General features: G+C 53.4%; 2 protein-coding genes across 5 annotated transcripts in view; both read right to left on the bottom strand.

Annotated features, from left to right (window-relative positions):
• Positions 1-528: 528 nt before the first annotated feature.
• On the bottom strand, positions 529-6,602 carry LOC149915504 (uncharacterized). Of its 3 annotated transcripts, XM_090120923.1 has the most exons (11): positions 4,858-6,602; positions 3,947-4,576; positions 3,623-3,756; positions 3,212-3,309; positions 3,095-3,125; positions 2,869-2,955; positions 2,221-2,352; positions 2,037-2,140; positions 1,798-1,933; positions 1,228-1,316; positions 529-667 (listed from the first exon to the last, which is right to left on the bottom strand). In XM_090120923.1, exons 1-11 carry the CDS (start codon positions 4,997-4,999, stop codon positions 604-606), a joined length of 1,647 nt encoding a protein of 548 aa, XP_089977049.1. In that variant the 5' UTR covers positions 5,000-6,602; the 3' UTR covers positions 529-603. The 3 variants fall into 3 exon arrangements, with proteins under 3 accessions (XP_089977049.1, XP_089977050.1, XP_089977051.1); XM_090120924.1 differs by lacking the exon at positions 3,212-3,309 and having other exon boundaries at positions 559-1,316; positions 1,798-1,960; XM_090120925.1 differs by lacking the exon at positions 3,212-3,309 and having other exon boundaries at positions 559-1,316; positions 1,798-1,960; positions 2,869-2,952.
• A 925-nt stretch (positions 6,603-7,527) lies between these two features.
• Positions 7,528-14,572, bottom strand: part of OSBP2 (oxysterol binding protein 2) — a 60,016-nt gene continuing 52,971 nt past the window's right edge. For both annotated transcript variants that reach the window (XM_031592158.2, XM_090120922.1), the window contains 8 exons: positions 14,344-14,508; positions 11,879-12,124; positions 10,108-10,228; positions 9,821-9,924; positions 9,502-9,597; positions 8,925-9,109; positions 8,345-8,565; positions 7,528-7,851 (listed from right to left, as the gene is read on the bottom strand). In XM_031592158.2, coding sequence (XP_031448018.1) covers positions 7,709-7,851; positions 8,345-8,565; positions 8,925-9,109; positions 9,502-9,597; positions 9,821-9,924; positions 10,108-10,228; positions 11,879-12,124; positions 14,344-14,508 — 1,281 coding nt within the window. In that variant the 3' untranslated portion in view covers positions 7,528-7,708. The remainder of the gene's footprint in view (positions 7,852-8,344; positions 8,566-8,924; positions 9,110-9,501; positions 9,598-9,820; positions 9,925-10,107; positions 10,229-11,878; positions 12,125-14,343; positions 14,509-14,572) is intronic.

The raw sequence follows: 14,572 nt of genomic DNA, 5'->3' as shown, positions 1-14,572 counted from the left end.
ATCACAATCACCATTATCACAAATAGCTTCGCCTTCCTAGACTGAAATCCTTATTTTCCTTGGGGAGATGAGCAGCTCTCATCCATCAATGTTTGAACAGTGGTTTGTACCAGAGGGCTGGGTCAATAATTACGAGTTGCTCCAACAGAACTTCCCACAATAATTACAAAAATCTCCCCTTTTTTTTTTTTCCCTTTAAATCTATATCCTAGTTCATAATTCCTGGCACAGAGCAGTGGTATTTCATCCAGTTTTAGGTATGTTAAACATCTGTTTCAAGGGTCTTGCATTGCCTTCCATAGGGACATGTATTGCATTGGGTGATTTCAAGGTTGCATCAGCATTCCGAATCTTCCAAGCATGAGGTAAAGCAGAAATATCACATTTTGGGGTATCCTGGTGAAGGAGGCTCTTGGAAGACCTCACTGTAGCCTTGCAGTACCTAAAGGGAGCTTATAAACAGAGCTGTGCATCACAAGTAAATTCAGAAATCTCCCCACTCCAGAAAAACATCGTGAGGAACGTTTTTATTTTGATTGGGAAGAAAGCAGACAAAGATTTCCATTTGCACCCCCTCTCTCCTCCTGCACAAAAGTGCAGCAATCAGTACTGCACGAAATGCTCATTTCCCCCCTCGCACGCAGAGAAACTCTCCTTGGGCATTCTCCTGCAAATTAAAAACAGTATTTTCTCCATTGAGAAGTGTGAAGACTGAGAAATACGTTTCTCTTCCTTAAAATTATTTGAAAGCTCCTAAATAGAGCAATTCCTCATTTTTAAGCTTTTTTTTTTTTTTTTTTCCTGAAGTGTTTCTGCCTGCAGCCATCCCAAAGCACTCCCTGTGTGCATGGCCCAGCCAACAACAAGCCCTGGGAAGGCACAAGGCTTCCCCCAGCCCTCACTCCCCATATCTCATCCCCTCCTCACTGAGCAACCACTCCTGCAACATGGACCTCTTCCATTCCAAGCTCCTAAATGAGTGTGAGGAGTAAAGATGCTGCTTGGGAATCCAGGTTCTCCCAGCAGGGTCTTGGACAGCAGCCTGGTGGAGGCACACAACCTCACCCATCACACCCAAAATGCTGTCCCATGGTCCCCAGTTCTGGGAAAGAGCCCAGCCAGGACCTAAGGGAAGTTTTTACATAGGAAATTCCGTGGGAACCGTTCAGCAGCTTCACAACTGATCATTCTGGGTATGCATGGGGAAGTAGAGGGATGCATCACCACCTCCATGCTTCATCTCGAGTCCTGATCGTAGCAGTGAGCTTGTTCCCATTGGGGCTTGGAGGAACGGCAAGAGGTGGCATCAGGAACCTCTAGGAGAAAGCCACAACCCATGAAAACGTGGTGGAACAGAAAGGGAAGCACCACATCCAATTTGCCTTTAAGGTTCATCCCATGGTTGTATCCCAGGGTGGGAGATGGGAGGCTGAGGGTTTGCTGCAGTGGGAGAGGTGAAGAAGAACCCCGTTCTTCATCTGAGAAAACACAGATGAGGACTCCTGAGGAAACTTATGGCCTCCCCATAGCAGGTCCCTTCCCACCAGCAGGTCCCCTCCCACCTTCAGCCCTCCACAGATGAGCCCAATGTCCCCAATCCCATATGGGGTGGTGATAGGATCTACCCAAGGTTGCTAGGTTAGAAACCAAACCGCAGTGCCCTGAGCCCTGCTGTGGGACTGCTCCCAGCAGGCTGAGCATCCCTCGGAGCACTCAATAGCAGAGCACCTCATACTCTGGATTTGTCCATTGGGTGAGGTAAGTGGGCGAATCCTTTGTCCTGGGCTGTCCCCATACCTCCTCACTTGCTGTCGTGCCCAGCTCTGCTCCCAGCACACTGAAGTCATTCACCTGCAGCTCCCGCAGGCAGCACTGGATGTGGTGCAGGACCCCTGGGACCCCACGTTGGTGCTGCTGGAGGCCAGGCACAGTGCTTGGGGACGGGGAAGAGACAGAATTTCTGTACACCTGTGTCATGGCTCAACCCAGGTTTGGAAGGATCAGGAGGGGGTGGCCAGGCTGGGTCCCACACACACATCTCTGCATCCCACAGGGCTCTGGCTGGGGTCGGTGGCTCCTTCAGGGCTCTTGGGGCTGCCAGCTCTTCCAGGTGATATTTCTGACAAACGGCCCCATTCACCTGCAGTCCACATACAGGGTCACCCATAGGGTCTCAGGCACCAAGCCACCAACACCCCATGCCCCAACTCCACCCCTGACCTTCTCCAGGCTCTTCTGCAGCTGCTGGATTGCAGCCATCCTCTCCTTCTGCAGCACTGCCCGCAGCTGCCCCAGGGCCTCCTGCCTCTGCCGCAGCATGGAGCACATCTGGAGCTCCAGCCCACAGAGCTTCTGCAGGAAAGGTGTCACATCCCTGGCCAGTGCCAGCAAGGCTCATCCCTCGAGTGCAGGCTGTGTCACTACCCAGCTCCCCACTGCACCTGGGGCACTGGCCTCCCTCCTGAGGCTCTGTAGAGAACCAAGGACCCCCAGCCATGCCCACGCACAGCCAGAGCAGAGCACTCCTTTTCCCCACAAATACCACATATTTCAGCTCACTGCTCTGAGAGCTATGAGTGCACTATTTCTGCAGGTGCCCAAAGTCAGGCTGCATGGGGCCCTGGGCAGCTTGATCTGGTGGTGGGCAACCAGCTGAGGGCAGGGATTGGGGCTGGGGGGGCTGTAAGAGCCCTTCCAACCCAATTGTGCTGTGATTGTGATTCTACAATTAAAGCCTTCCCACAGGCTTTAGGAGTTCACTCATACCACAAAATGGGACACTCAGTGGCTGGGTGAGAGCCTTGCACTGCCAAGGGATGCATCCCTCCCATACAGCCCCCACCCACAGCACCCCTGTTGGGCACCAACCTCCTGCAGCTCCCGCTTCTCTTCTCTGAGATCCAGCATTTTCCTCCTCACGTTCCCTGGGCATCCAGCACAGCCCTTCTGCTCCTGCTGAGACAAGGACCCCCCTTCCGCCTCCCTCCTGTTCCTCCCTCCTTTCTTATGGCACGGCCAGCCCAGTCCCTGCCCTGCTGCCCCCCAACCTGTCCCTCTGAAACCCCCCTCCCTTCGCCCATCTCAGAGTGCTCACCACTTTCTCCACACGATCCCACGCACGTGCCCTGCAGAAAGGAGAGCATCACCCAGTGGGACACCCCAGAACTCCCTCGTTGCTCATAGAACCCCAGAGCAGGGTCACGGCACACACCTGACCCCATCCCCATCGCTCTGCATGCCCCAATCTCCAGCTCCTGGCTCCTGCATCCCCTCCTGGCTGCTCCTCAGGGCCCGGCGCAGTGCTGCCAGCTGGAGGGAGCAGGATGGACAAGGGTGGATGGCACCAATCCATCAAGCCTTGGGCATTGTTGCCATGTTCAGCTGGCACTTATGCAGCTAATTAACTTGACGAAGGCAATGACTTTTACAAACTGGTTTTGAACAGTCGCCCCTATGCTGGAGGGTTTTTCTTCAGGATTTCATTTGTAATTGATTTCTTTGATAAATGTCCCCATGCTGACAGCCTTTCCATGGCCATTGTAGGGTCTGGAAGAGGTCCCGTGTGGGACCCAGGGACCCTCCGTAAGGGGACAGCCACCCCACCATGCCCATCCACACGCACCCTGTGGGACAGGACGGCCTTCTGCTTCCAGTACTGCCAGCGGGGCTCTGCTGCAAGCCCTGGGCAGGACACCCCATGCTGCCTCTCTGCCCGGGGGCTGCATCTCCCAGCAGGTTCCACTGCTGCTTTGGTGCCTGTAAGAGAGGGCTGGGGACACCACAAACCCACCAACAAGTGAGACTGACCCTGGGCTGCCCACCCTCGCTGCCACATGGCCCCACCATCACCCAGCCCCAGGAGGGTCCCCAGCCCCACCAAGCCCCCTGTGATCCCTCCTGGTCGCCTGCTTCAGCTCCAGCACCCTGAGGCCAGCAGCACACTCACAGAGAGCTCTCCTCCTCCCATCACCATTTCCTTCCTTCTCCGCAGTGAGGATGACATCCCCTCCATGCCTCCCCCGTTGTGCTGGTAGCTCCTGCCATCTGCGATGTCCCATGGCCCTGGCCCTGCTCCTGCTGGTTGAGTTGCTTGAGGGTCTCCGGAGATGTCCAGCGTCCCCATCCCCACCATGCAGAGAGGTGACTGAGGGCTTTGCCTTGGAGCGTGGTCCCCAGTGGGATGCATCCCCCCTCCCCTGTGCTGGGTGCTTGGAGGTGGCCGGGCTGGGGGTCTCAGCCCCACTCTGGCTCAGCCTAGATATCCTGGCTCCCAGCGACTCCAGGCTCCCCCTCCTCATCAGCTGTGGGGACACATCCTGCCAGGGACACAGACACAGGAGCAGGGCCCCATCCTGCCCACTGCCATCATCCTCCTCCTCATAGATCCCCACTGTGTCCTCCCAACACCTGGCAGCCACATCCTCGGTGCAGACAGAGCTGGAGCTGCTCCTGCTGCCCCACCGTGACCCCCAGCAGCTTCGCACTCCACGTTCCACCAGCCCTGTGTGGGGAGCAACAGGTCTGGAGCCCCCCAAGCTGGGATCTGCAGCCAGAGCTCTGCCCTCAGCTGGAGCTCCTGCCAAAATGCAAACAGAGCAGGAGTCACTGTGTGGGCTTTGGGTAGAGCAATTTATCCCATAGCACAACAGCACAGCATGGCAATAAAGGCACAGGGGCAGGATGCTGCATGCTCCACTGCTGCAGCAAGGAACGTCCACCTGATGTGAGCCCTACATGAGCTCTGCTCTCCACCGCTCACCATTTTGCCCTCTGTGTTGCACTGTCCCTTTATTTAAATGGGGACAGCTGGAGGATGCTGCGTGCACAGACCAAGTGAAGCTCCCCATCCCCACTCACCAGCCATCCCACGGACACTGACAGTGTCAGGAGAGGCACTGCAGGCTCTGCCACGTGTCCCAGCACTGCGCTGCTGCAGGGAGGATACGGATGGAGCGCCCCAGATCGCAGGGTTCTGCTCCAGAAGGCTCAAGGTCCTCATTACGCTTCAGAGTGAACGTCCCAAGCAGGATGCAGCAGGGCTCAGCTGTGTGATGGCTGGGGGGCGCACAGTGGCACCTCCCTGGTAAAAGACAAGAGGTCAGCAAGCTCAATGCAGCCCGGAGCTGCTCGGCACGCTGTTGTCTGTCACCTGGCAACTTTGTGGTGTCCTGGCCAGTCCCAGCCTGCCTCCCCTGGGCCTCCTCCCAGGAACTGCCCCTGAGGCTCTGTGTCTGTTCCTCCTCCACCACAACACCTCTCTGGTCCCTCCCAGCCTTGACTTCCTCCCCCTGCGGGACCATCCTCACCCTGGGACACCCTGCAGTACCATCTCTCCAAATCACTGAGGCTGGAGCTCGATGATCTTTAATGTCCCTCCCAATTTAAGCCATTCTATGATTCTACGACCTCCTCCCAGATCCTCTCCTGCCCTGGCCCTCCTAGAACTGCCCCTTCCTTGGTCCTCTGTCCCCTCTGGGCCACCTCCCCCAGAGAACCTCTTCCATGGAGAGCATCTTCCCCGTTGCCACCTCTCCTATCCCTGCTTACCTGGCCCTTCTCCCCCAGGCCACCTCCTGGACAACTTCCCCATGGTCACCATCCCTTAATCTCCTCCCCTGGGCCATCCTCCTTTGGATCACCTCCACATGAACCTTCCCTGGACAACCCTTCCCTGGGCCTCCATGGCCTCCAAATGGACAACCAACACTCCTTGGATAGCAGGGCCACTTCATGCCCAGAGCTCAGCCAACCCAGGGCTCCCTCCAAGACCCCCAACCTGCAGATCTGGGGAGCGAGAGAGAACCTCAGCACTGCACCTTTTAAAACTCCTGAATCCAAGTTTTATTACCGTGTAGGGGAAGAGGGGGGTCACTCACAATATATTGCTCGAAAAGAAATACATTCAACAGCATTTACAGTAGAATGACATTAAAATCCTTTGGTGGGGAGTATGGGGGGAAACAGAAAGACCAGGAGATGGTGCTCAGATGAAGTGTTGCCGCTCGGTGATCTCTGAAAGATACCACAAGTTTTAAAATTAGCCTAAAAAAGGGGGGGGGGGATTTGAGTTGTTAGGGTGCTCCTCACACTCCCCAGGCTCTGCTAAGCTGTGCAGTGTCTGTAACAGTGATCCTGGGAGAGACACGGCAAGGGGAGGGGGGGAACAGAGGACAGGAGCTTGCAGTGTCCCACCTGTAGGACATGGTGCCAACAGTCCCTGAGCAATGTCACCCTGCATCCTGGGGACACGGGGCTCCAGCTCTGGGACATTCTGGGGTGCAGAGGCTGCTCACCTTTCCCAGCTCTCTTGCACTGATAAAAAATAAAAATAAAAAAAAAGAAGAAGAATATAAGGCATTATTCAGGTGGGAGCATCTCCAATGCAGATCTGTGTGCCCTGGGGCTGGATGTGGCACAGCTGGAGTCAGCTGCATTCAAGCAGCTAACACAAACAAAGCTTTCAGAGCTTTGGAGCAAAATGTCACTTCTCCACTTTGGGAATGAATCACCATCACCCCTACACACCCTGCCTGGGGATGGGCCCAGGGAAGCACTTATCCTCGTGCTACAAAAACTCAGACAGATGCATCTGTCTTCATCATTTTTCATCTATTGTGTACCATAGAAATTTAAGCAAAATAATTTTTTTTATATATTTATATATATATATATATATAAATTAGAAGCAAATAAATAAGATTTAGGGACACGTTGAGATCAGTGGGTGTTGCCACTCCAATAGCCACTCACTACTGTTATGCCATACAAGGTCTATGTATACTGTACACACAGGTTTGCTGCAGGCAGCAGGTGCTGGAAGAGAAGCCAACCAGGAGGAGACTGATGGTGGAGGAACCTGATTGCATAAGTGTTCCGTGGGTTTCGCAGTTCCCATTGCCTCAAAGTTCATTATTGCTAATTATCTTCTGATGGGGATGTGGAAGTCCAGCTACAGGTGGCCCATGGGAGGGAGCACTCAGTACGGTGTGATAAAGACCCAGAGAAAAATGAAATGCAGGTGTGCAGGTTTCTGGTTCCCTCTGTCGTGGTGGGACATCACCTCTTGGGTCCTCCCTCTCTGTACCAGCAGCACCACAGTCATGGAAACAAAGCAGGTCATCAGCTGAAACATCCTGATGGGTGTGATGGGGACAGCTGTAGGAACCACCCGCAGCCTCCAGCAACAGCCACAGCCCCTGCTATTTTCTGGGCAGAGATTCACAGCTGGTTTTGTTTGTTTTTGAAAGAATCTGACCCAAGAACAGAACTTCTTTTCAACAAATGGGGGAAAAGATGCCAAAAGAAAGAGTTCACACAAATGCACGGCATCCCACGGCGCGAGCATCTTTGGAAGTTGTTGTCTCAGCCGATACAGCCGAGGTGCTGAAAGATACAGGCAGCAGCTCCTGACAGCAATGAATACCTTAGGCTAAAAACAAACCAGAGCCACGTGTCCTCTTTCCTAATTAGTAGCTGAAAAAGCCACCATTTAAAAAAAAAAAAAAAAAAAAAAAAGAAAAGATGCTATTTATTAGTGCATAAAAAAATAGGTTTGGAATCCCTGTTTAGATTCTCTTTGTCAAATTTCTCCCTGTGTGTGTGTTTATTTGCACTGTCAAGCACTGGCAGGATGCTGCCGTGTGTCCTCGCCGTCCCTCCATCTGTCTGTCCTGCTGCAGGCTGGCCACACCAGAGCAAACACGGCAGCTCAGAAGATATCAGGGCACAAGCTCCAGTCCTGCTTGTCCTTGGCCTCCCAGTAGCCGCCTTTGTAGGTGCAGATCAGCTCCCCTGTGATGGGATCCACCTTCCGCTCAAACCACAGTGGGATGTAGCCTTCGTAGTCCTTGCCTGCATGGGGAGAAGGGATGAAGATGAGGTTGGGTATGGGGAAAAAGTGGTCAGCTATTGGAATGGGCTGCTCAGGGAGGTGGTGGAGTCACAGTCCCTGGAGGTGTTTGACAAATGTGGAGATGGAATCACAGAATCATTAAGGTTGGAAAAGACCACTGAGGTCATCCAGCCCAACCATCAGCCCATCTCCACCTCAACGCTCAAAATGATGTGGCACGAAGGGACATCGCTTAGTGGGCATGGTAATGATGGGTTGGCAGTTGGACTTGGTGATCTTAGAGGTCCTTTCCAACATGAATGGCTCTATGATTCTACAAATGGGCACGGTGGGGATGGGTTGGTGGTTGGACTTCATCTTGGAGGTCTATTCCAACCTTAACAATTCTAGGATTCTAGGACTCAACGATTCCATGATGAGCAGTCTGTCCTTCCTCCCCAACCCTACAAGGTTTCCCTGCAGCCCCTCATTCTCCACCCCACAACATCCCACCTTCCTCCAGGGCCTCCACAGCCTCAGCCTCCCTCCTGCGGCGCACAGCCCTCTGCTTCTCCTCCAGCCTCTGCTTCTCCACGTTGGCCTCATCCCAGCGGCCGCTCTCCATCAGCCTCTGGTCGGGACGCAGCCGGCTGTCCGTGGGAGCCACGCGTTCCTCGGGCTCATTCAGGGTGAGGGCCAGGCTGGAGAAGAAGTACATGTTCTCGGCGTTCTCCCTGCAGATACACAGACCTGATGAGGACCACAAACAGGGCTCCCATCCCTTCAGGTGCTTGTCTCTCACGCCAGCCCTCCAAAAACACTATACCTGTTATTCTGATCCCCAAAACCACCCTTAAGGAGCTCTGCACCCCACTCTATAAGTGGAAATGGTGCCTTCAGGAGGCTAGGAGGAGATGCCAATGATGCCTGCAGGGGTTCAGGGGAAGCACAGATTCGTTGGTTTGATATGGAGAAACTAAAAGCAAAGCCAGCGTGGGGACAACATCACTCCCTGCCACAGCCAGCAAAGCAGAACTCCAACCCAAGGAGCATGCCAGACACACAGCAAGCAACACCACAGGATGGGACTCACGGGAGGGGGTACTTCTTCCACAAGACCTTTGGGGACAGTGTCTGGTAGACAGTTTTCTGTTTGCCCTCGGAGCCAGCGCTGCCATGGCTGCTCTGCACGATCTTGGAGCACTCCATCTTTTCGTCCCATGTGCCCGACATGACATAATGGGCTTTGCCATCAGCATCACTCACCACCCCTGTCACCTGGCAGGAGAGACAGCAGTGTAAGAGATGGCTTTGGTGGCTTCTGAAAGCATCCAGAGCCTTCTAGGAGTGAAATGCAGTGACTCAAGTGGTGCTCTGTATCCTCAGACGTAAGGACAGAACCCAGCAAGGTCCCCTCCTGACACAGCCCCTCTGCTCTCCACCCTCATCCTCCCCAGTGCCATACACAGGTCCCAGCTGTCAGCTCTGTCCCCAGCCCCCACCTGCAAGGACCTGTGGCACACTGAGTTGCTGGTGCAGCTCCGCAGCCCCATGCTGGCTGCATCCCACCCCAGCGCCAGGACCCCATGAGCCCAGCTGGGAGAACAGAACCCAGCTGAGAGGGCAAAGCCAGGCCAGAAGAAAAAGCAGGGAGATTTTTGGCTACGTACCTTTCGGGGGACATCCCTGGAGAAGTAGCTGTAGGGGGTAAATTTCAGCTGGCATTTATCTTTTGACTTATGGTTAACAATCTCTATTTCACCAGACTAGATAAAAGACACAGAATCACAGCAAGTGAGAGACTTTGCAAGGAGACAAATGAGCCATTAGTCGTCATTTGTGCAGCTGCACATCAACCTCAGTGCAGAACTACATCTGCTCCCCACTCCATCCCCTCCAGCCCCATGGCACGATGGGCCCAAGTAAAACACCCCACGCCAGACCTGGCCCCACACTGCCCAGTTCCCCAAAGAGCCCATAGGCACTGACCTGGTCAATCCAAAGCTTGCCCACGATGATATTGTGAACAGTGGAAGTGACTTTCCTCCAGACGTAGTGATTCCCACTGGAGTGAAACTCGAGGTGGATGGCACCTGTGGAAAGCCTGGGCTCAGGGTGGGGACAGGATGGGTGCCCAAGCACAAAGCACCTCCAATGCCTGCCTTCTGTCCTCTAAAAGCTTTCATTTTGAAAGCCCATGGGGAAATGCTGCTTGGCTCTCAGTGTCATAGGATGTGGCACAAGCGAGCTCTCATCCCCTTGGCCAGGTCACCTACCCAGAGGCATGATGGAGAGGTATTTGCCCCTGAACTTGCTGGCGATGGTGATCTCCTGCCACAGCGTCCAGCCTCGCTTGGAGAAGACGTGGTGGGCAGCTGCTGGGGGGTGGTGGCTCACCTGGGAGGGAGAAAGGACAGCCCATCAAATGCTGGCCCTATCCAGTGCTCAGTCATCGCTGCAGAACCCAAAAAGAGGTGATAGCTTTGGTCCCAAGGATGCTCAGAGGCTGAGCCTGCAGCTTGTCCAGCACTGCAGTGCCTTCCCATGGACACAGACAGAAGAAGCAGATGTGGCTGCAGCACAGCCCACCTGGTGGCTCCAGGGACACCACTCGAGCACTGCCCCTTGGAAGGAGTATGTAAGCCACTGTGTTCAGAGGTACTTTGCACCAGGGTAATTACAGCCTGAGTGCCCCGAGCAACTGGATTACAACCGTGAGCAGAGCCAAAACCTCTCCATTAAATCCCACTGTCACTGGCAGGAGAAAATCCTATTTGGATAAATGGATTTCAGGCACTGGATTACCAATGCCTCACTCAGCATGTCAGTGGGCCAAGGGATGTTCAGAGCCATGGGAACAACATCCGTCTGTCTGTCCATCTATCCATCCCACAGTGCCAGCACAACCCAGGGCAGCACACACTGACTGCACCACCAACACTGGGCTGCTTCAGGCCTGCCCGCAGTCTGCCCTTTGACACAGGGCCAGGATTTAGGCAGATTTAGAGGCTCTGCTCACGGATCAAATGCTCCAGAGTGCTGCAACAGAGTTGTTTTGCTCTGAGTTACGGCAAACTGAATTTTGGATGAACCTCTCCAGTCCCCACTATGCATCAGCACCCAAAACTCACGTACTCATACACCTAAGGCAGCTGGAACAGGCACATAGAAGAGTCAGAAATACCTACAAGTAGGGTCAGCAGGGATATAAATCCTGGAGGTCACCTACCAAAGCACCTTTACTCACATGATAGCTCTCACTGGCACAGAGGGGCACAATGTGACCTAGAGCCTGCTCCACATCTGGACTAGCAGCAAAACCCTTTCCACACATTGTACCCTTCTGAGGAGCTATCTAGGCTGCCTCCCCTGATCAAAAAAGGTTCCTGCCTCCCTCTGAACAAGGTGCAGCATTTCCAGAGCACTGCCAGAGACCGGGCACCTGGAGGACACAGTTTACAAGCACAGCCCCACAGAACAGCTAACACACAGCCCTCACCCCATGGGTCTCAGTGCCAATTGGCACTGCAGGTCTTGAGTCTACATTGGTTTCTGCAGTGTCAGAGGCCTATGGGTTTGTTCCTGAGTGCTGGGAAACGTGATGGTCACTCTGTCTCTGGAACAGCACAGCAACCTCCTGGGCTCCCTCCCCCCCAAAATGATGTCCTGCCTACAGTGGCGATAAACAGCCCTGTCCATCCCCAGGAGAATGGGAAGCACCAGCTGAGCATGCTATGCTTTAAAGAGCCAATTTCCTTCCAAAGTCTCAACCCATTAAGCTCCCCAGGTTTTTAATTAAGACCTGCTGGTTGATAGATGAGCATCAGATGTACTCTGTGATTAGCACACAGGGATGCTGGAGGTTCTCAGGTTGCCACCAAGCTTGGAAAACTTTGCAATATAACAAGAAAGAAACAAGATCTTGAGGCTCCATCCAGCCATGAAGTGAACCGAAACAAGGAGATGCTGCATCTCCTACACAAAAGGGCTGCTTTGGCCAGCCACAAAGAGCAGGACAGGCACACAGAGCCCTTCTGCACAGCTCACCTGCTCACACAGGGAACGGAAGCCCAGCTCCTCCAGCCTGTCGAGCTCATAGGTTTCCCCCAGCAGTGGATTGAACGGCTTCGCTGTGCGGTGCACCGTCGTCGAGTAGGAAGACACCGAAAAGGCTGCCACGAAACACATCTGTTCTGTGGAGCTCTCACACTTGACTGCTTTGTCCAGCAGCTCGTGGTACTCCAGGTCCTCTGTCAGCCGCTGCAGCATGGAGAGTGGCTCATTGAAGTTCACCTGCAGAGAGAAGAGTGGTGGTCAGTAAAGCAGGATGGATGCCAGCTGGGCACTCCAGCACCACATCCCGATGCGCTGTGACACAGGGCTGGATGTGGCAGGGAGCTCTGCACAAGCACTGCCTCTGCAGCATCGAGTAAATGTTAAATAAAACAAGAAACTCACACTATAACGTGCTCCTTGAACCATAGCACAAGTGCCTGAGGGCTCTGGAGTGGCCCAGCTGGGCTGAGCTGGGAACAGCCGGGCTGGGAGCTGGCAGCCCATGAGCTAACCCAACACTGTGGCAGGTCATACATGCCCCAAACCCCTGAATGACCCTGAGTAGTGAGCCCAGTTCCCTGCTAGGAACGTCCCTGAGCACCTCCATCCCTCAGCCCAGTGACTGACACAACCTTAAACTCCCGTTTAGGGGCACTGACAAAAGCCACACAACACAGAGCAATGGGCAGAGGGACAGCCCTGTCCCAGGGGAAGCCTCAGCTCACCTTATTTCCAGCCCTAAATCGTAGCTTTGTTAATTAGAGATGTTTGCATTGCTGCAAATGTCCTTGGGAAAAAAAATAAGTGCTTGATTTCAGCAATTCTTTGTATCAGAAACAAGTGAAATCATAAAAAAAAAAAAAGGACAAGTGAGATATTTTCTGTTGCATGAGTGGAAAGTCTTTTGCCTCCAAACCATCTGAAATTCCCTTTTTGCTTCCAGTTCACAACAAAAATTCTATTTTGGAATGAGCAGATGGCTGAAGGATGGGAGAACCACTTCCATAAGCCAAGTTACATGTTTTATATTAAAGAAAACAAACTCCAGACTGTTCCACTCTGGGATTTAGTCTGTAAGCAGGAGGGATCTTACAGCATCCAAGAAAGGCAGTTATGTAGCAAGGGCAGCAAAGCATCCACCAAGAAGCACAGCAGTGCCAGCTCAGCAGAACCTCGGGAGAGATGTAGGCAGCTCAACAACAAAGCAGCAGCTGCATCCCACTCCAGCACTGTCACACAGCAAAACCTTCCAGCAGAGGGATGAAGATGATCTCCTCCCAAATAATGCAATGTTCATTCATTCAAATGAAGGAAGGCAGTGTGTGCACGGGGAGGTTTTCCATGCATCACGTCCCCTGGGACATGCAGCCATGCATTGCTGCCAGGCTGTGACTGCTCTGGTGGGTTTGAATGTGAGGAAAGGTAGAGCTTTCTTCTCTCAGCACCACAGCTGTCAGTATTTCACATCCTGAACTGTTTTCTGTACCCATCATGTCCTTATCTAATCTCGATGCTGTTGCAGCAATGCTAACTGACAGTGCTGGGCTGCAGCTCTCAGCTGGCAACAGCACAAGGATGGGACAAACTCACCTTCAAGTGTGTCAGGTACCATTCTAAGACATAAAATCTATTCTCCTGTGCTTGCCAGGACGTGGCAGGCTCTGGGGAAATGAATTACTTGCAGTGGCACCCATGCCATTTATTGGGCCTGCAAATGATCCATGAGCCTGGACAGGGCTGGTGTGCTCTGAAAATTGCTTTCTGTTACAGTTTTGAGAGAGGTTTGCTACAGGCAGTGTTAGGTCTGGGTGGGTAGCAACCAGCACAGCCCACTCCAGGTATAAACCAGCAGTAGGATACCCCTGCACTCACAGAGGATGAGAAGTTACACATTTCTAGACTAATAACAGCAGGGATTTCTCCTCCACTTTTCCAAATAGCAAGGTCCTCTTGTCCTGAGTGAAACACTTGCATCTGCAGAGATTCCAGGTGCCCTGGTCCCTCTTCCTCCCTGGGTTTGCAGATGCTCAGGCAATGCCCCCAGCTCCAGGGTGCACCCCACAAGCACTCTGTGGCGCTCTACAGCCAGCATAGGAGCAGAAATCAGCCCCAAAGAAAGAGCCAGCCTGATGCAGACAACCCCTAATGCAACAGCCACAACATCAAAGCCATTTACCACAAAGCAATTAGCAGCACAACTCCGTGCTGAGCATCCTCTTGCCTAGCTGCTTGAGCTTTCTGCCTGTGCTGGCTCTTTAGAGCACTGGACAACTCAAATTAATGGCAGCCAGACCCCAGCCTGGGTTTGCCACACGGTGACACATTCTCTCTCCTTCTCAGGGGTTGCTGCAGCACCTGCAGGACTACCTGGAGCAGTAACCTAAATGCTCTGCACTGAACCAAACCCTGAGGTCAGCACCTTCAGCATGGCAGCAACACCCCTGGGGCTCACTTACAGGCATGGGGATCTTGGAGAGCTCTTTGCCAATGCAGTTCTTCATGATGCTCCAGAGGTTAAGGCTGTAGTTGGGTTTGTCAGGGATGCGGCTCCGTCTCCTTTTCCTCGGCAGGAGATCTTTGCAGGACTCATTGTAGCTGCTTTGATTTGAGCTTTCAAATACCTGCAAAAGCAAGAGGAGGAGCATGGGTCTCACCCAGCACGGCCAAGGACCCAGGTGGAATCCT

The sequence above is a fragment of the Phasianus colchicus genome, chromosome 18 (genome assembly GCF_987193195.1).
Source record: "Phasianus colchicus chromosome 18, bPhaCol1.hap1.1, whole genome shotgun sequence".
NCBI lineage: Eukaryota > Metazoa > Chordata > Aves > Galliformes > Phasianidae > Phasianus > Phasianus colchicus.
Note: the sequence above shows the minus strand (reverse complement) of the source record. Positions and strands in the feature narration are given on the sequence as shown.